The 21,593-nt window shown below is 47.3% G+C and overlaps 1 protein-coding gene across 1 annotated transcript; it reads right to left on the minus strand.

The window, feature by feature from the left end:
• Positions 1-8,627: 8,627 nt before the first annotated feature.
• Positions 8,628-9,686, minus strand: CCR8 (C-C motif chemokine receptor 8). Its single transcript, XM_052649857.1, has one exon. It carries the CDS (start codon positions 9,684-9,686, stop codon positions 8,628-8,630), a length of 1,059 nt encoding a protein of 352 aa, XP_052505817.1.
• Positions 9,687-21,593: the final 11,907 nt, after the last annotated feature.

Genomic DNA, 21,593 nt, shown 5'->3' on the forward strand with positions numbered 1-21,593 from the left:
AAAAAGAAAAGGAAAAATACCTGGTGAAAACATTGTGTGTGACCTCAGTTCAAAACAAGATCATTAATTAACATTGGGCAAGTCTCCCTTGACGTGTCTGTAGCGGTGGAACATGATTTTGCTTCGGTGACCTTACTCCCTCCTGCAGTTACACATCGGGTCCCTCAAACCCAGTCTGGCCCTTTTTCTGTTTTCTGAGTTGGGTGTTAATGTCACACTACACTTTCCCATCCCACTGACGATAGACATCTCTATGCAGAAAGAAATGCACGTATGTCCATTTGGATACATAATCTCCCTTTTCAAAGTTTATTCATAACAAGCTCTGACAGCTGGAGGAGTTTTCGCCATCCGAGGAGGAAAGGGCTGGGGTAAACGCTGGTAGCTGAAGATGGGTGGAGAGACAGACTCTGTTCCAAAGGAAGTTTTGGTCTCCTGCCCTCTGGGCCAGGAGGAGATGAGCCTACGGTGCCTTGCACCTGTATCACTTCATTTGGAAGAAGATGGCTGGAATGGTGAAGAACACAGAGATAAGAGGCTCCCAGGTTTTGCCTTTGGGAAAAACCAGTTCAGGGAGACCTTTCCTGTCTGCCTGGAGCCAGAGCTGCTTCTGGAAATACCTAAATTCCCTCTATTGTTGTCAAAGCAATTAGCCTGCTTTTGCCTTTTGGAAGCCAGGAGGGGAGATACCATGCACATTCTGCTGTCGCAGCCCACCCCACCCACCTCCCCCCCACCCCGCATAAGCCCCTTTCTGACTGGTAGTCTCCCAGGGAGGTGAGTGGGAATGTTATAATGGCCTCTATCCTATAACTTACAGAGGCTCCTCTCCATGTGAGCATCCCGTCTAACCCCAAACACACACCTGTAAGAGTCTCCCAGGGCAGGTGCTGGGACAGCCACCCTCTGTGCCTGTCACAAGGATGGACACCAACAGCAGGAAAAAGAATTCTCATGGCCTTACCAGAAGCTTCGGCAAAGAGGACGGTCCTGTCGCTGCTTTGGGCTTCGCAAGAGAGAAACACCTTTCTTCCTTCCACGCCAGTGATGTTTGCTTCCAGCCTCACCACTGAGCCGAGGATGATCGGGCTAGGAGAGGGCAGTGGGGGCGAGTGGCTGGTAGCCTGGTCTCTGAGAAAGGTTGTGGGGGATGACCCTACAGGGGTTGGAGGCTACCAGAGGCAGGGTCCTGGGCGTCTACTCCAAGGGCCAAGATGTCAGGGCCTTTGTGTTTGTCGCCTGCTAGCTGTGTGTTTGCTTCAGCTTCTTCATTCGTCAAGCTGGAGATAATGGTACCAACCTCCCAGGATTATAATAAAGATTGGACAAAATAATGTGTGCGAGTTTAACAACAAATTAATCACATATCAGGAATTATCATTTCAGTAGCAGCCCAGTAATTATTTGTGCACATGGGTTGGCTTTCTTTAAATCAGAGGTGGCCAAAAGTAGTTTATCATTGTCCTGTGTAGTGTATTTTTATGTTGGAACACGTAACCCACGTTCAAGCTCATCACCTTGAACTTGGATGAAAAGGGAACACTCAACAAGTTTAGGTTGGTCCATGAGAAAAACAAAAGTCGAAACTCCTCTTTGTACTCAGGATTGCTACACGAGCTCTTATCTTCCATCATAACACCTGGAATAAGCCCGTGTCAGCTTACTCCTAGCTGGAACCCAGGGAAGGAGACAGACCTCTTGAAGGTGATGGTCATGGTCCCGGTGAAGACCGCATTGGCACTGCAGTAGGCCGTCATGAACAGCGTGGTGTCTATCATGGTCCCCAGCGCGCCACCATGGATAATCCTGCAGGGCCAGACAAGGGGAGAAAGGGAAGGAGAGAGTCACCCGGGATTCCACTCCGCATGGCCAGTTCCCAGTGAGGCAACGTGCTGAAGGTTTCCCTGCAATCCAGGGCCAGATCCTTGTATCGATCCGTTTAGAGCAGAGATGTGAGTACAGAGCAGGGGCAGGGGAAGCGAACACTGCTGTCTGAAGTGAGTCACACCAGCTTAGAAGAGAATGAACTAGAAGCAGGAGAAGCCCGCACCCCACCACCGGCCCCAACCACAAATTCTGATGAACCTTGTACTCCCTTCTGGGTGGGTGTTGGGGGAACTGGCATGGTGCCGTGAAGAAAGCATGGGCTTTACAGGCAGAGGGCCCTAACTCTAAACCTCACGTTTCTAGCCATGTGACCTCAGTCACAGAACCACTTGAGCCATCTGCGTCTTTACCTGTAAGAGAGGAATATCTCCTAGGAATTTTTGTGAGTATGAGATTAATACAGCCAAAGCTTCATGTAAAGGGTCTGACATATACTAGCACCAAACAAGAAGAGCTTTCCCCCTTCTCATTTCTAACTTCCGTTGCTTACTCCACTGCCATTTAGGAAGTTAAGGAAGTTCTTAACGGGGAGAGGCCACACCTTGGGTGGATCATTGAGGGACTGGCAGAGCCTCGCTGCCCAGGGAGCCAGCAGAATAAGGCTGAGGTAGCCAAGAATCTAGGGGTGGCTCAGTTGGTGAAGAATCCACTTGCCCATGCAGGAGACCCAGGTTCGATCCCTGGGTCAGGAAGATCTCCTGGAGAAGGAAATGGCAACCCACTCCAGTATTCTTGCCTGGAAAATCCCATGGACGGAGGAGCCTGGCAGACTACTGCTTACGGGGTTGCAAGAGTCAGACATGACTTAGTGACTACACTACCACCCACCCACCAAGAACCTGCTGAAGGGAACCAGGGACTCCCCCCCCCAGCTGGGCTCTCACCCACCACCTGTTCTTGGACCAAGATAAAGCCCATTTGAGCCGCTGGCTGGGACAAGCCTGCATGCCTCACCCAGGCAGCCCCTCCAGGAGAGGCCCAGGCTGGAACAAGCAGATGCACTTCTTCTCAGAGTTATTGTGGAAGACGACATACTCAAAGCCGAGTCTCTCCATCTCTGTGATCCGGAGAAAGAGGCGGGCATCTTCTACCGTTTGGACTGGAGGGAAGAGTGGATTCGATAAGAAAGACCTCAGGCAGGAGTTTGATCCTCAGGGCGGTGTGGTCTCCGGGGCAGAAAGCACCCGACCAGAGGAGGTCCCAGGAAACCCACCACCCTCACCTTCCCATGGGCACGCCAACACGGGCATGGTCCCATAAACTGCTAACGGAGAAGAGCAGCTTCCAAGGGGAGGATGAGGTCAGCGGTGTGAGGGGCAGCGAGGAGCCAACTGCCTGTGAATTCAGGACACCACTGTTCCCTTTAGCTGAATAACAAACGCTAATCCGGATGCATCGACTGTGGCAGGCCTAGGAGTAAGCCGGCGACAGCCCTTTTTGTAGAACACGCGTATGTGTCTCCTCTCACTGCCACAGGCCTGAGCTCTCAGTGAGATTTGCTTATACGTATGACTTCCAAGGGAAATGGGGATAATTTAGAGGCCCTAATTAGAGGTTAACGGAGAAGGCAATGGCACCCCACTCTAGTACTCTTGCCAGGAAAATCCCATGGGCGGAGGGCCTGGTGGGCTGCAGTCCACGGGGTCGCTAAGAGTCAGACACGACTGAGCGACTTCACTTTCACTTTTTACTTTCATGCACTGGAGAAGGAAATGGCACCCCACTCCAGTACTCTTGCCTGGAGAATCCCAGGGATGGGGGAGCCTGGTGGGCTGCCATCTATGGGGTCGCACAGAGTCAGACATGACTGAAGCGACTTAGCAGCAGCAATTAGAGGTTAAGCCTCCAATATCCAATACTTAAGGACTTCCCTGAAGCTCAAAGGGTAAAGAATCTGCCTGCAATGCAGGGGAGACCAGGGTTCGATCCGTGGGTCAGGAAGATCCTCTAGAGAAGGGAATGGCAATCCATTCCAGTATTCTTGCCTGGAGAATGCCTTGGACAGAGAAGCCTGGCAGGCTATACAGATCATGGGTTTGCAAAGAGTTGGACACAACTGAACGACTAACACAGCACATTCAATACTTATCAAACACCTTTTTTGCCAAGAATCTCAAAGCAGAATTTCTTTTCTTTCTTTTTTTTTTTTTTGGCAGCATGGCTTATGAGATCTTAGTTCCCCGACCAGGTATTGAACCCATGCCTTCGGCAGTGAAAAGGCAGAGTCCCAGTCACTGGACCACCAGGGAATTCCCCTCAAAGCAGAATTCTGAATGACAGCTTAGGTATATAAAATTATATACTATAAACAGAGTCTATAAGTATGCTGTTAAATCGCTTCAGTCATGTCCAACTCTGTGCAACCCCAGAGACAGCAGCCCACCAGGCTCCCCCGTCCCTGGGATTCTCCAGGCAAGATCACTGGAGTGGGTTGCCATTTCCTTCTCCAATGCAGGAAAGTGAAAAGCGAAAGTGAACTCACTTAGTCATGTCCGACTCTTAGCGACCCCATGGACTGCAGCCCACCAGGCTCCTCCGTCCATGGGATTTTCCTGGCAAGAGTACTAGAGTGGGGTGCCATTGCCTTCTCCAGTATATAAGTATAGACTATAAATAAAAGACTTCCGGCTGGTTCCTCCTGTCCCTTGAACGCGTCTCTTCATCTTTTGTTTTCCATCCGACTGGTTCAAGAGCTCAGCTCAGCTGACCACTAGAGGGAGCGCGAGTTCTGTCCCCAGCAGATTCTGGCTCCTGGCCCCAGAGGTCAGTAAGATCCTGCCCCCTGTAGCATCACTAAGCTGCCAAAACTGGGTGTACCAGGGTGAAGGCACTGGCCCTTAATCCAGGCACTGCCTCTTCCCAGTTCCTCACTGACATTGCACCTGTCTGGTCTACAGGAGATGGTGGGGCTGGCAGGTGTAAGGAGACGCCAGGGGTGACTGCAGACGGGGTGGAGAGAGCACTAATCTGGGAGCCAGGAATCGCTGACTCTAGTCCAGTCTCTACCAAAAATTCTCTTTTTTGCCTCTCCAGACCTCAGTGTTCTCACCTGTAAAATGAACGGGTTGAACTAGACGGCCTCCACGTTCCTTTTCTAGCCTGATAGTGTGTGACTCTAGGATCACCATGTCCAGACTGCCTCACACCTGACTCTCAGGCTAATGCAGGCCACATGGGAGGTGTGGGAACTGGGCTGGAGCGCGGAGCTCCCCAAGGAAAATGCACACAGAGAAGCAAAGTTTTGCCAACAGTCTTGCACTCTCCAGAGCCCTCCTCCAACCCTGGTGAAGCGCTCCTAATACAGGGGTGTGAACGTACCAGGGACAACTTTAGCGATCCTAGCTAGGTCCCCCTCTTTAAGGAACTGCCAAGAGTGACAGTAACCGGGAAGTCGCGTCCATGTCCCATCCACAGTCTTCTCCATGAGTTCATTGTACAGCCTCACCATGATAGGGCTCCAGCCGGAGTTCGGGAGGGAATAATCCTTTGAATCGGAATGGAGGTGACTTCTTGAGACCTGGGAAGTTCAAAAGGTAGCTGACTGTGTTTGCTCCTACAGGGCCAGCACAGCTGAAAGAAAACTTGGGGTGGGGGAGGACTCAGGCCTGGGAAGTGACCTTGGGGAGTCCGGGGCGGGGGGGGGGGGGGGGGGCAGGAATCAAGCCCAAGACCCAGGAGGCCAGAGGCGACCCTGAGGGGTGGGGATTCAGACCTATGACCACAGCAGACTTGCTGGGGCCAAAGTGGGCAGGGAAGATGCTGGTCACATTTTCTTATGATCCTCCAGTCCCTCGAAGGTCCCTTTCTGTTCTGCTGATTGCTCGCCATGAGGAGGCCCCATCCAAGCATGGGAACCTCTCCCCTACCCCAGCCCCCATGAGGGGCATCCCACCTCCACCTTTCTTGCTTTTCTCCTTCCCTTCCACATCCTACCCCGTCATATGGGGATTCCTCTCATCCCCTTAGCTGTCCAGGAAACCCCCTCCAGCGCCTAGCAGGTGTTCCTACTTATGAGCAGACACCAACTCCTTGACCTCCTACTCCCTCATCTCGACTCTTACCCACAATTTTCTTTTAGTTTCGCCTCTTTTTTGTCCGGAAAATGTTATGTTAAACAGTAACCACTGCTTTCCCTTGAATCACCACTAATGAGATTCTCTTTCCCTAATTCTGCTCACTTGCTCACTCTGGGGCTCGGCAACCCCACTTAACCATATGGGAAAGGTTCAGCAGGGTCAGTAAGACTGGAGGGCCTCCAGATATTGTCGCTAAGCTCCCAGTCTGAGGGTGCACCCCTCCATACAGGGTGAAATGGCCAAGTGGCATAAGCATCTTCTAGGAATCAGGAGTCCTGGCTCTGAGTTCTCATCTGTCAAAGGAGCCTAAGGTCCCTTGTAGCTCCCTCGATCTGAGACTCTGACCACACTCACAGCGACCTGCATCTGGATGCAACGTGGGTACTCACAGTGATGAGTGGGGCTGGCATCCAGGCTGCCCAGAGCATCCGGGGCTGGCCAGCCAGGGCTGGGAGAAGGCGTGCTGCCGGTCGGGGCCTCGCCAGCCACCTGAGACCTCTCTGCAGCATGATGTCCAACCGAGACGTGCCAACTGAACCTTCTGCCAAAGGCAGGCCTTCCTCCTGGTAATTGAGCACAGACCTGAGGCTCGGACTCAGCCAATCAGAGCCTGTGTGGGTCCTCTGAGGACCAGGCCATCCCACGTCCCTCTCCTGCATCAGGCCAAGCAGTGGGGAGCGGAACTAGAAAGGACATTAGGCAATTGTGGATTAGTAAGTTACACATGTATTTGATCTGGGGAGTTGCCAGATGTATTTCTGGCTGTGTGCCTGGAACAACTGAGTCAATCAGAATGTTTTGCAGGCCAGGTTCACCGGGATGACAAACAGTAACCAGGAGCCAGAGCGGATAACCTCAGTCTCTGTGTGGAAGGACAGACGGCTTTGATACCTCACCCTGTTCTTAACTGTGTCTTGTTTCAGAGGCCCATTCATTTATTCATCTGACAAATGTTAATTAGGTGCATACTACGTGCCAGGAACTGTTCCAGACTCTGGAGGCACAGGGGTGAATAAAAGAGATGACGTCGATGACCTCATGGGGTTTATGTCCTAAGTAGGTAGTTAACAAGTAACGCTGATTGTTGCACTTTCTACCCTCAGCTGCTGTTCTACCTGTTTCTCTGTTTTATCAATTTTAATACTTAATGCTATCTCATGCTGCCAAGTCACTTCAGTCATGTCCGACTCTGTGCGACCCCATAGACGGCAGCCCACCAGGCTCCCCCGTCCCTGGGATTCTCCAGGAAAGAACACTGGAGTGGGTTGCCATTTCCTTCCCCAATGCAGGAAAGTGAAAAGCGAAAGTGAAGTCGCTCAGTCGTGTCCGACTCTCAGCGACCCCCTGGACTGCAGCCCACCAGGCTCCTCAGCCCATGGGATTTTCCAGGCAAGAGTACTGGAGTGGGGTGCCATCGCCTTCTCCAATGTTATCTCATAAACATCCCAAATTAAAAGTTCACCAATTGTTCCCAAACTGTCTTTCAGAGCATTCCCCCTCCACCAACCCAGAATCCAATTTAAGATCATATATTTCAGTTAATTGTCATGTCTTTGGCCTCCTTTAATCGGGAACAGTTTTTCAGCCTTTCCTTGACACATTCTTAACATACCACGCACACATACACCAGATACACGCAGGAATGAGCTCCCATTCTTTCCACCCTGCTTTAGGGGACTCTTGCTACTCTCAGCGAGTGAACAGTAGGTGGCGTTAGAACACAGCTTCGTAACCTTGCATAACTCACAGAAATCCGAGGTATGCGTTATTGCTATTAATATCTGCATTTACATTTAAAGACACTGAAGCACAGAACAGTTAAAGTACATCACCCAAAACTGCAGAGCTAGTAAAATGTTAAAGGCTGTGTATTTTTATTATAGTAATAACAAACTTTTATGTGTACAAAGATATTTATAGGCTATAGGTGGGACATCGGGTAGGTCTATGGAGCAGGCAAGACAGAAAGCACCATCATCACCATCTTCAACCTTATCTCACATGTGTCTGCCTTGACATGCAGAGATGCTACCTCAGGCCAGCTTGTAAGTGAGGAGCAGGGTCCAGGCCAGGAAATCCAAGGTGTCCCTTGCAATGTCCTGAGCGAGGCCAGCATGGTTCAAGATCCGAGGCACTTCCTACGTCACAAGTGTTGCGGGTCAGTATCGCTCATGAACACAGATACAAAAATCCCAAGAGAATCCAATTGTTTATTGTTAAAATGATCATAAACATGAGGTCATTTTTTTCTAGGGAAAACATGGGTTGATTTAAAATAAGAAAACCTATCAGTATAGTTCACGAAATTAACAGAATAATGGAGGAAAACTACATGATCACCTCAATAGATAAGGAGAAGGCATTTGATAAAATTAAAGCTGGTATTTGATAAAGATACTCCAAAACCTTGGCGGGGGGGGAATCCCTATAGCTAACACAGTGAAACTTATAGACTATTTTTAGAAAATAGTGACAAAGTCTTTGAAAGTTGAGAGGGTTGACTTGCAATAGTAGTAATTCACCGAATATCGTGAAAGAAGACTTGTGTCTCCAGCCAGCTTTCTAAGAGTCTCCCTTCAACGTAGCCTCCAACTCCAGTGTGAATCATTTCTATTTCAAGAAGGTGGGTGATGGGGGCAGAGGGATGCTCTGCCCTGCACAGACTCACAGAATGTAGTCTATGGTGGAGGAGCGAGTGGAGTGATGATTCGAGGATGATTTTTCCAAGGCCTCCCTGGAGACCTGCCTCCCGATGTAGACAAAGATGTGGCTGCAACTCTTCCGAAATAGTTCTGATAGGTGTTTCTTGAACTTCTCACCCATGAACGCATAGATAATAGGGTTCACGCAGCAGTGGGTGAAGGAAATGGTTTCTGTGACATGCGTGGCGTAGGTCAGCTGCTGGCTCATGACACATCCATCCAAGATGCGCATGTCGTGCAGGGAAGTGAGGAAGAGGACCGTGTTGAAAGGGACCCAGAAGAGTAGGGAGGCGACCACCACGATGAGCACGAGCTTGATGGCCTTGGTCTTGTTGTGGTTCTGGCAGCTCCTCAGCTGGTGCAGGATGCGGATGTAGCAGAACATCAGGATGCTGAAGGGGATCAGCAGGCCTAAGATATTCACCTCAAAGTGGATGAAGATCTTCCACTTCAGCGTCTGCTGATTGTAATACGAGTAACACTGTAGGATGCCATTTTCGGAGGCCACTTGGTAAAATACTAGTAACGGGCTGGTGGCCACGAGGGCAGTCAGCCACACCACCAGACTCAGGGCTGTGCCCATGCTGATAGTCCTCACCTTCAAGGCATATACGGCATGGACAACTGCCAGGTACCTGTCCATACTCATGAGGGTTATAAAGAACATGCTGCTGAAGAAGCTGATGTAGTAAAAGCCAGAGACCACCTTGCACATTATGGTCCCAAATACCCACTGGTCCAGCTGATAGTGGGTCTGAAAGGGGAAGGAGAAGACAAACAGCAGGTCAGACAGGGCCAGGTTCAGGAGGTATACATCCGTGACGCTCCTCAGTTTCTTGCAGGCGACAAGGACTAGGATGACCAGGCTGTTCCCCAGAAGACCAAATACAAACAGAATGCAGTAGAAGATGGCGAGAAGCAGCTTGCTGTCTCTCCCCTCCCCATCGCAGGGGCTCGAGTAGATGTCGGGATAGTAGAAGTCAGTTACTGTTGTCAAATTGGGCTCAAGTGTGTAATCCATCAAGGCAGCAGGAGGCCAGCCACAGAGGCTCCTAAGAGACATTCATTTCTTAGCAACATTTTTAATTTAAAAATACAGACTGAATTGTGCCCCACCGCTCCCCACCAAGTTCACATATTGAAGCCCTAAAGCCCTGTTATGGACTAAATGTGTCCTTCCAAACTTTGTGTGTTGAAACCTTACCCCCACTGTGGTGGTATCAGGAGGTGGAGGCTTTGGAAAGTGATTGAATTAGGTGAGGTCAGGAAGGTGCAGGGCTTCCCGGGCGGTGCCAGTGTAAAGAACCCGCCAGCTAATACAGGTAGATGTAAGAGACACAGGTTCAGTCCCTGAGTCGGGAAGATCCTCTGGAAGAGGGCATGGCAATCCACTCCAGTATTCTTGCCTGGAGAATCCCTTGGACAGAGGAGCCTGGTGAGCTACAGTCCATAGGGTGGCAAAGAGTCAGACATGACTGAAGCAACTTAGCACGCCCACACGCATGAGGGCTCCACCCTCAAGAATGGGATGAATGCCCTGATGAGAAGAACAGGAGAGCTCACTTCCTCTCTCTGCTCTAGAGTGTGTGAGGATACAGTGAGAATTTGGCAGTTAGCATCCTGGAAGAGGGCTCTCCCTAGAACCTGACTGCTTGGGTGCCTTGATCGTGCATTTCCCAGACTCTAGAAGGGTGATAAATAAATTTTGTTGTTGTCAGCCACCCAGTCTATGGCATTCTGTTTATAGGAGCCCACACTGACCAGGACACCCCCAGTGTCACTCAACTTGGAGACAGTCCAATGAGGAGCTAACGTAGGTCACCAGATGGGGCCCTAATCCAACTGGACCCGTGTCCTTGTGAGACGACAACCAAGTGTAAAGGCGGCCCTAGAGGCTCTCACCAGAAATCCAGGTTGTCAGCATCTTGCCTTGGACTTCTAGCGCCAGAACTGTGAGAAAATAAGCTCCTGTCATTTAAGCCACCTGGCATCTTGTGATGGCAGCTTAAACAGAATAATAATACAGGGGCTATATGGAACCTCTCTGGGGCTCTCCTGGTGGCTCAGTTGGTAAAGAATCTGCTTGCAATGCAGGTGACCTGGGTTCGATCCCTGGGTCAGGAAGATCCCCTGGGGAAGGGAATGGCAGCTCACTCCAGTATTCTTGCCTGGAAAATCCCGTGAACAGAGGAGCCTGGCGGGCTATATAGTCCATGGGGGTCTCAAAAAGTCGGACATAACTTAGTGACTAAACCACCACCACCACCTCCACCATGGGACCTCTCTGCCTTTTCTACACAAATTTTCTGTTAACTTAAAACTTCTCTAGAAAGTAAAGCCTATATGCATTTTAAAAAGTTGAAAACTTCTCAGGCTAACTAATACAGAGGGATTCAGTGGGATAAGAAAGACCAAAATTTGCCAAGAAAACTTAAATACCTATAGTTCCACCTCTCAGAATTAGCAACTGCCAGCATAATGCCATATTTGCTTTTGATTCTTTCCCTTTCCCTCCCTCCCTTCCTTCTGTAACAGAGATAAACAACATGAATGGAAGATTCACATTTGAAACATGATCATTTGCCTCAAACTGATATTTACATTCAAGGCAGTTTTGATCTAGACTTAACAATTTTTCCAAGGCATTTGATTATTGGACACTCAGACATCCCTCTCCACCATGCCACATCTCTATAATTTGAAATGCGAATCAAGTTAGCCATTTTTAAAGATATTAATTTCACCTAAGTATATACAGAAAATACATTTTAAGACAGTTTCTGAGTATGGAGGTGGATCTCTTTTTTATGTGGCTAGCATCTTTCAAAACAGGAGTCTCCCCTCCTACATCTTTCTCCTCACTTGTCTTTTACAGTTACTTTAAAAAACAATTTTCAGTTCATGGTCCTTCTGTTCTGCTCTCCTAATATCCTGAGAGAAGAGGAAGTCTTCAACTCATTTTCTTCCCTAGATCCTTCCTATCCACTCCACATTCCCAGCTCTGTTCCTTCATCATTAAAATCTGTGGAAAGTATTAGCGAGCCCTACCATTTATCACAGTGCACCAAGAATTTTACATACATCACCTCATTTATTCCTCAGGCATCCCTGTGAAGCAGGCACTAACATCTCCTTTCTCTTTCTGGAGTTACAATCATACCTGAGTCTCAGCTTTTGTCCAGTACCTGAAGTTACACAAAGGGTGAGGCAACAGAGCCAGGACTCAAAAACTGCATCTGTCTTCTCCAAATCCTGGTTCTTTTCTGTACTTCACTGTGGGTTAAAAAAAAAAAAAAAAGAGTAAAAAAGCTACAATCTTTTAGCATCTAGACCATCTGACTTCCAAGTTCTAGATTACTTTGTAGCAGAGTAAACTTGGACTTGCTTTTCAAACTGAAAAGGAGGCTTTTCAGTTTGTGAGAAGGAGGCCAAGAAGGCTTTTCAGGGTTTGGTGGGATGTGCCTGTGGTCATTTAAGAAAGCATCTAGTCAGGGATGAAATTTGCTTGCCAGCTTTGTTCCTTCAGAACAATACCTACGTGCCTTCCTCTCATAGACGCAATGCACGCAGCGTTAGGACAGATTCCTCCCCAGATGCCTGGGGATAGGCAGAATCTTCTGCTATCCAGCTTCCCACTCTTGGAGGAGATTTGACACCCTCCTAGCATCCTGCAGAGAAGAATGGCATGGCTTGCTTTTCTCCAGTAGACCGCTATGGACAGGCACTGAGACATAAGCAGGGTTTGTAAACACTGGGGATATGCAAAGAAAAGCATCCCCTCTCATGCCAGATTTCTGAAATCCCGGCCTCTCCCCCAAGGACATAAAACTATCCTTGCTTCTTACGTCTTTCTTTCCCAAGGATGCTTATTAATACCTACCTTAATGAGAGCCTGCCTTCTGGAGGTTTTCAGTGTTGCTAGTTTCTTTGTCTCAGAGTCTGCACTGCTGTGTGTCGGCAGCTCAGTGGAGAACAGCTTCTCTGCAGGTATCTTATCTATCTGTGATCGGTGGCAAAATAGGGGCGGGTCTACTGCTGCTCCCTACAATGATTTTTAAAGTTTAAAAACAAATCGATCTCATTTAGAGAACAGACTAGTGATTACCAGTGGGGAGAGGAAGGGGCAAGGTAGAGGTAGGGAATTAAGAGGTAGGAACTATTAGGTATAAAATAAGCTGCTGCTGCTAAGTCGCTTCTGTTGTGTAGATGGCACCCCACCAGGCTCCGCCATCCCTGGGATTCTTCAGGCAAGAACACTCGAGTGGGTTGCCATTTCCTTCTCCAATGCAAGAAAGTGAAAAGTGAAGTCGCTCAGTCGTGTCTGACCCTTAGCGACCCCCTGGACTGCAGCCTACCAGGCTCCTCCACCCGTGGGATTTTCCAGGCAAGAGTACTGGAGTGGGGTGCCATTGCCTTCTCCGATAAAATAAGCTGCAAGGATATATTAATAATAAGGGAACAGGGGCAATATTTTGTAATAACTATAACTGGAGTCCAACTTCTAAAAATTGTGGATCACTTTAGTGTACACCCGTGATCTGTAACATTGTACATATGTAATATTGAACATCAACTATACTTCTATTTTTTTAATGCTTAAAAATCACATATAGTGACAATGCTAAAACAAGACACTATCACAAAAAAACCCCAAAATTTCAAAAATAGGTCTCACCGAAGAACGCATACAGATGGAAGATTAGCATGTGAAAGAGCATGAGGGAACTGTGTATTAGAGCTACAGTGAATTATCATTACGCGCTTGTTAGAATGGCTAAAATCAAAGCACCGAATACTGGAAAGGAAGAAGATTAAGGGACCTCCCTGGTGGACCCGTGCCTAAGACCATGGTCCCAATGCAAGGGCCTGGGTTCAACCCCTGGTCAGGGAACTAGATCCCACATGCGGCAACCAAGAGTTCGCACACCACAACCAAAGACCCCGCATGCTGCAGCAAAGACTGAAGATCCTGCATGCGGCAACTAAGAGCCGGTGCAGCCAAATAAATACATAAAAACAAATATTTTAAAGATTAACAAGAGAAAAGCATATAAATAAAATTTTTACAAAAAGAAGATTAAGAGGCACTCTCATTTATTGCTGGTGGAAATGCAAACTGGTACAACCACTATGGGAGACAGTTTGGTAATTTCTTATAAAGCTAGAATAGGCTTACCATATAATCCAGTAATCATGCTCCTGATTTCTACCCAGATGAGTTGAAAACATATCCACACAAAAATCTGAGCACAAATATGTATAGCAACTTTATTTACAATTGCCAAAAAATGAGAATCCACCAAGATGTCCTTTGATAGGTGAATGGATAAACAGCACTGTGGTAATGTACACAATGACATGCTTTTCAGTGGTCTTAAAACACCATCTATCAAGCCACAAAGAGAAGCCTTGAAGTGTGTATTGCTAACTGAAAGCCTTAAAGTGTGTCTTGCTAACTGAAAAGGCTACATGCTCTCTGACTCCAACTACAGGAGAATGTTTTGGAAAAAGCAAAATGACAGAGACAGCAAATGATCAGTGGTTGCCTTGGGGTTCAGTGGTACAGGGGGCTGATTCTTCCAACCCAAGGGCAGGAGATATTTTTCCATTTCTTTGAATCCTCTTTAATTTCCTTCATCAATATTTTATAGTTTTCAGAGTATATGTCTTTCACCTTCTTGGTTAAGCTTATTTTTAGGGCTTTCTTTACCATGATTTCTTTTTTAAATTTATGTTACTTATTAATTTTTTTGGCTGTGCCACATGGCATATGGGATCTTAGTTCCCCAACCAGGGATCAAACCTTCACCCCCAGCAGTGGAAGCGTGAAGTCTTAACCCCTGGATGGCCAGGGACATCCCTATGCAATGTTAAGTGGGATTTTTCTTTAAACTTGCTCTTTCTGATATTTTGTTTTTAGTGTGTAGAAATGTGGCAGATTCTTCCTTACGGTGTCAAGAACAGGCACTTCAGGAACAGAACTGGGAAGTGATGAGCTCATGGCTTATTTCTGCTTGTGAGACCAGGTCACTGGGATAAGCTCAGTCATCCGCAGAAAGGACAGTGTCCTGCCTCCATATCAAGAAGCAAGGACGTAACCTGGCCTGACAAAGCCAGACCAACCTGGTCACCTCACCACGAAGGTCTACAGCCAGGGGCACCTCTACCGTGGAGTTCAGGCTGTCCTAAAAAGGGAACAGAGAAAGGGGCCCATTCCTCTGGCGTTTGTGGTCCAACGGATACAAGTGACAAAATTTCCCCACCTGCCAGTCATAGGAGCTCAGCACCACCCCCACCCCCACCCCCACCCCCCAACCCCACCTCCTCCGTCAGGAAGAGAGGCGGAACCACAGCTGTCTTTTCCGCTACTGCTCCCCCTTCTGGAGGGATGTGGAAGTTCCTCGTGGAAACGGAGCGAGCTAAGAATTCCCCCACGCAGATGACATCCACTTCACGGCTACACTTCAACCTCTTTCTTTAGATGCAATTTTAGAACGGCTGTGTGTTCCTCCATGTCTCGTTTCACGACCTCTAAATCCATCCTCCTTTGTCTGCAATTTCATCTCGTATAAATAACTGCTGGAGTCCGAGTTCATATCTAGGTAATTCCCCTCACCCACATTATTCACGGGCTGACGTAGTTTGGGGAAAACCTCAGATCTTTTACAAGAGTTTTGTCAGTGATAAGCAAAGATCAATGGCTCACAGACAGGGAGAGTCGGGGGCTCCCAGCTACCGCTGATTCACATCGCAAGGGCGGAAACTATGATACCTGCTTCACCTGAAGCTGTGGAAGGGACCCGGGACCTCTCCCCGCCTCGGCCACGCAGGCCTCAGGGACTGGGTGGAATTCCCCCGAGACCAGCTTCCAGGTAGGGCTGGAATGATGGCATGGGCCTTGGCGCAGACGTCCTTGCTTTATGCAGGGTAACTGAGCAGGGGCTAAGGGGCGTTGGGGAGTGGGCTGGCCTCCATCCTGCCTGTTTCCTCCACTCCACAAAGCCAGGCCACTTGGTCGAGGCCAAGTTCGACTGAGCAACCTGACTTGGGCAGAGGCAAGCCCAGTCAGCAGAGGTGTTTTTGCGGCTGATTTATACTCCCAGGCACCCTTACTGTGAGTTCCTTGAAATCCTGCTATTTACTATTCCTTCACCTGGTGGACTGAAGTTTTCCAATAAACTGAATGGTGTATGAGGCACTATGAAGATGGAGTCAGGTGAAGCACCGGGGAGAGGACCACACAGCCTGGACCAAAGGACCGCCTCTTGCCGCAGTTCCAGGGCCATCACAGAGAGTTGGTGTGGGCCCCTGTAGACCTGTGTCTGCCCTCGCCACGTATCCAAGTTTACTGAGGTTGCTGTAAAAAAAAAAAAAAAAAAAAAAAAAAAATTACCGCAGACTTGGTGCCTTGAAACATAAAAATGTATTCTCTCACACTTTCGGAGTTTGGACGACTGAGCTCTCTCCAGGGTCCTCAGAGAGAATCCTTCCTTGGCTTTTCCGGCTCCTGGTGGCAGTCCCAGCAGTCCTGGGCTTGGGGTTACATCACACCAATCTCTGCCTTTGTCTTTACATCGCTGTCTCCTCTGCGAGCTACGTCAAATCTCCCTCCGCTTCTATCTTATAAAGACTCTTGAGAGTGCATTTAGGTTCCATCTCAATAATTCATGATAATCTCTCTATCGTAATCTCCTTGGCCTAACCACATCTGCAAAGACCCTTTTTCTAAATAAGTTTACATTTACAAATTCCAGGGATTAGGACTTGATATCTTTGGTTGGGGGCTTCCCTGGTAGCTCAGCTGGTAAAGAATCCACCTGCAATGCAGGAGACCCCGGTTCGATCCGTGGGTTGGGAAGATCCCTTGGAGGAGGATCTCCCAGTATTCTTGCCTGGAGAATCCCCATGGACAGAGGAGCCTGGTGGGCTACAGTCCATGGGGTTGCAAAGAGCTGGACATGACTGAGCGACTCAGCACAGCACAGCACAGCATCCTTAACTGGCTTTTATCTGAGCTACTATACCCCGGCTCTAAATATCTAGACTGTGATGGAGTTAAAGAGAAGCCTCCATTCCTCATCTTTGGACAAAAGGCAGGGATCCCAGCATCCTAGAAGAAGGCAGCCAGAACCAGACTACACAGCCAAGGTCATGCGGGGCTCAAGAATCGATGCTTTCTCCAGGTCCATCTTCTGTTGCACAGAAACATTCACTAGATCCTGAAAGGAATACCCTCAGGGACAGACTTTTTTAAGAAAACCTCTTGACAAAGATATAGAATGCAATTTAGAATGGCTTTGTATTCCCCTACATCTTGCTTCATGACTCCTAAACCCATTCTCCTTTGTCTGCAATCTCATCTCCTAGAAATATTTGCTGGTGTCTGAGTTGGTATCTAGAGAAGGAAATGGCAACCCAGCCCCGTACTCTTGCCTAGAGAATTCTGTGGACAGAGGAGCCTGGTGGGCTGCTGTCCATGGGGTCACGCAGAGTTGGACATGACTGAAGCGACTTAGCATCCATGCATGCATTGGAGAAGGAAATGGCAACCCACTCCAGTATTCTTGCTTAGAGAATTCCAGGGACAGAGGAGTGGGTGGGCGGCCGTTTATGGGGTCACACAGAGTCGGACACGACTGAAGCAACTTAGCAGCAGCAGAGTTCATATCTAGGTAATTCTCTATGACACAGAAGTGCTGGACTGCCTCTATCAGGGATGGTTCAGTTCAGTTCAGTTGCTCAGTTGTGTCTGACTTTGCGACCCCATGGACTGCAGGACACCAGGCCTTCCTGTCCATCACCAACTCCCTGAGTTTACTCAAACTCATGTCCATTGAGTTGGTGATGCCATCCAACCATCTCATCTTCTGTTGTCCCCTTCTCCTCCCGCCTTCAATCTTTCCCAGCATCAGGGTCTTTTCAAATGAGACACTACTTCGCATCAGGTGGCTAAAGTATTGGAGTTTCAGCTTCAACATCAGTCCTTCCAATGAACACCCAGGACTGATCTCTTTTAGGATGGACTGGTTGGATCTCCTTGCAGTCCAAGGGACTCTCAAGAGTCTTCTCCAACACCACAATTTAAAAGCATCATTTCTTCAGTGCTCAGCTTTCTTTACGGTCCAACTCTCACACCCATACATGACTACTGGAAAACCCACAGTTTTAACCAGACAGACCTTTGTCCACAAAGTAATGTCTGTGCTTTTTAATATGCTGCCTAGGTTGGTCGTAATTTTCCTTCCAAAGAGTAAGCGTCTTTTAGTTTCATGGCTGCAGGCACCATCTGCAGTGATTTTGGAGGCCCCCAAAATTCGTCTGCCACTGTTTCCACCGTTTCCCCATCTATTTGCCATGAAGTGATGGGACCGGATGTCATGATCTTAGTTTTCTGAATGTTGAGCTTTAAGCCAACTTTTCACTCTCCTCTTTCACTTTCATCAAGAGGCTCTTTAGTTCTTCTTCACTTTCTGCCATAAGGGTGGTGTCATCTGCATATTTGAGGTTCTTGATATTTCTCCTGGCAATCTTGATTCCAGCTTGCGCTTCTTCCAGCCCAGCGTTTCTCATGATGTACTCTGCATATAAGTTAAAAATAAGCAGGGTGACAATATACAGCTTTGACGTGCTCCTTTTCCTATTTGGAACCAGTCTGTTGTTCCATGTCTAACAGTTCTAACTGTTGCTTCCTGACCTGCATACAGGTTTCTCAAGAGGCAGGTCAGGTGGTCTGGGATTCCCATCTCTTTCAGAGTTTTCCACAGTTTATTGTGATCCACACAGTCAAAGGCTTTGGCATAGTCAATCAAGCAGAAATAGATGTTTTTCTGGAACTGTCTTGCTTTTTCCATGATACAGCGGATGTTGCCAATTTGATCTCTGGTTCCTCTGCCTTTTCTAAAACCAGCTTGAGCCTATGGAAGTTCATGGTTCACGTATTGCTGAAGCCTGGCTTGGAGAATTTTAAGCATTACTTTGCTAGCGTGTGAGATGAGTGCAATTGTGTGGTAGTTTGAGCATTCTTTGGCATTGCCTTTCTTTGGGATTAGAATGAAAACTGACCTTTTCCGGTCCTGTGACGACTGCTGAGTTTTCCAAATTTGCTGGCATATTGAGTGCAGCATTTTCACAGCATCGTCTTTCAGAATTTGAAATAGCTCAACTGGAATTCCATCACCTCCACTAGCTTTGTTCATAGTAATGCTTCCTAAGGCCTACTTGACTTCGCATTCCAGGATGTCTGGCTCTAGGTGAGTGATCACACCATCGTGGTTATCTGGGTCATTAAGATCTTTTTTGTACAGTTCTTCTGTATAGTCTTGCCACCTCTTCTTAATGGCTTCTTCTTCTTTTAGGTCCATACCACTTCTGTCCTTTATTGAGCCCATCTTTGCATGAAATGTTCCCTTGATATCTCTACTTTTCTTCAAGAGATCTCTAGTCTTTCCCATTCTGTTGTTTTCCTCTGTTTCTTCGTATTGATCACCGAGGAAGGCTTTCTTATCTCTCCTTGCTATTCTTTGAAACTCTGCATTCAAATGGGTATATCTTTCCTTTCCTCCTTTGCCTTTTGCTTCTCTTCTTTTCACAGCTATTTGTAAGGCCTCCTCAACCATTTTGCTTTTTTGCATTTCTTTTTCTTGGGGATGGTCTTGATCCCTGCCTCCTGTATGATGTCATGAACCTCCATTCGTAGTTCTTCAGATCTAATCCCTTGAACCTATTTCTCACTTCCACTGTATAGTTGTAAGGGATTTGATTTAGGTCATACCTAAATATAGATTCATATAGATTCAGTTCAGTTCAGTCGCTCAGTCATGTCCAACTCTTTGCAACCCCATGAATCGCAGCACGCCAGGCCTCCCTGTCCATCACCAGCTCACGGAGTTCACTCAGATTCACATCCATCGAGTCAGTGATGCCATCCAGCCATCTCATCCTCTGTCGTCCCCTTCTCCTCCTGCCCCCAATCCCTCCCAGCATCACATAGATTACATCCCCACAAAGCTACAATAAACAGGCTTTTTTTGTTACTGCTAAATATTTATTTCCTGTATAAGAGTGGTCAGGAACATCGCCTGCATACAATCAAAGGTATGACCGCAATATTGCTCTGAAGGGTTGAACATGGAGAAAAATGTGTGGCTTAGAGTATAATATTTGTATTTTTAGCTGTATTTTCTGGAAACTTATGCTACATTGTATGCAAGAAGAACTGATAAGACCTCTTAGTGTTTTACATGGTTCTTTATTCCTAGAATTTGTCTTCTACTAACATTTTTTTTCCAAGGCTGCAAACACTTACTGAGGACTAAGCATATTCCCAGCACTGCTCTGGTCATCAGAAGAGATAAAAAGATGAAATTATATATTATACTCCCCTTTAAGGAGTTTAGCAAGCAATGGCACTTTCATCACAGAAGTCCTAGGGGGTAAATGGCTCTCTGAAGAATGATGAATAATAAAAGGAAGAACTCATATGAAAACTCTGTAGAAACCCAGAAAAATCTTGATGGTGAGAAAAGCAGATTAAGGTGGTATATATGGTACAACTGTCAAGACCCGGATGCATCGGATCAAATTCTGGAATGGACAAGGCAGAAATTCAAAGTCAGATACTAGATTGTTCCTCTTTATTTTGAAAGTTTTTGAAAGGTTTCTTTAACAATGATATGGTATCTTTTCAAAAATAAGCTTTTAGCCATTTAGAAAATGGCTATCACTGATAGCAAAGCAGAGAGGTTTCCATTTTGTAAATAACTTACTAAATTATAGATTAAATTACTAATCCACTTGGAATTCTCTCCCAGTGACAAAAAGCATCTGCATGACAAAAAGTGGTATACAAGGGAAGTCTGAGTTTATCACTATTAAGTGTATGTTGGGGAGAAAACTGTCTTCCTCTAGTTTCTTAACTCAGTAACTGAGAGTCTGTGAGTTAAACTAACAAAAAGCAGATTAAGAGAAAAGACAATTTTTATTCAGAATATGTTTAGGTGCACAGGTGTTCACAGAAAAGGGGTGAAACTCAAAAAAGCAGTTAGGTTTGGAGGCTTATGTACCATTTCAAAGAAGGAAAGGAAGTTTGGGCTTCCAGGGATGATAAACTATGATGGAGTGACAAGGAAACCTATGAGGGAACTAAAGGAAAATAAGGGAAAGAGAAGTTGCTCAGTCGTGTCTGACTCTTTGCGACCCCATGGACTGTAGCCTACCAGGCTCCTCCGTCCATGGGATTTTCCAGGCGAGAGTACTGGAGTGGGGTGCCAGTTCCTTCTCCAGCAGAGCTTCCCAACCCAGGGATTGAACCCAGGTCTCCTGCATTGTAGGCAGACACTTTACCATCTGAGCCAGCAGGGAAGTCAGAGGAAAACAGGGCTATTTTAATAAGTTCTGTTTGTGCAGACTAAACCTGGTGTCAGCGTCTCATCTTTGATAATAAGAGTCACTTGTTCTGGTACAGGGCGGGCACCTTTCTCAGAAGGAAATGTATGCCCCACTTTTGGTACTCAAGGAAAGGGCAAAGAACTCTTCCTCTGTTGGCTGATTCTCAATTGCCTGTAGCTGAAAATAATCCTTACACCAAAGTGGCATATTCGACTTCACATAGTAATGATATCTCCATTCTGTGACACCTCTCAGGGACCAGCCATAGCTTATATGTTTGGCCCTGGTTGGGGTTATGGGAGTACCCTGAGCTCCTTTTTTAAGTGTCAGTGGCCTGAGGTTGAGTCTGCCCCAGAACTGAGTACTAGCCCGCAGGCAGTGGGCATCTCCACTGCTCGTGAACTTGCGCTCACGCTGTGTTGTCTTATGGTGGGCGCCTTTGCATCTCTGCCCCTATGGTTACTGTCTATTCTATTGATTCCAGCTTCTGCAGGAGGAGCCTAGGGGCTGGGATGTTTGCCAAAGACAGGATGCTTTGGCA

This window comes from Budorcas taxicolor, chromosome 1, assembly GCF_023091745.1.
Source record: "Budorcas taxicolor isolate Tak-1 chromosome 1, Takin1.1, whole genome shotgun sequence".
Taxonomy (NCBI): Eukaryota; Metazoa; Chordata; class Mammalia; order Artiodactyla; family Bovidae; genus Budorcas; species Budorcas taxicolor.

What these genes read in the sequence shown, in the direction of transcription:
- CCR8 (XM_052649857.1), bottom strand. Translation starts at nt 9,686, where the DNA reads ATGGATTACACACTTGAGCCCAATTTGACAACAGTAACTGACTTCTAC.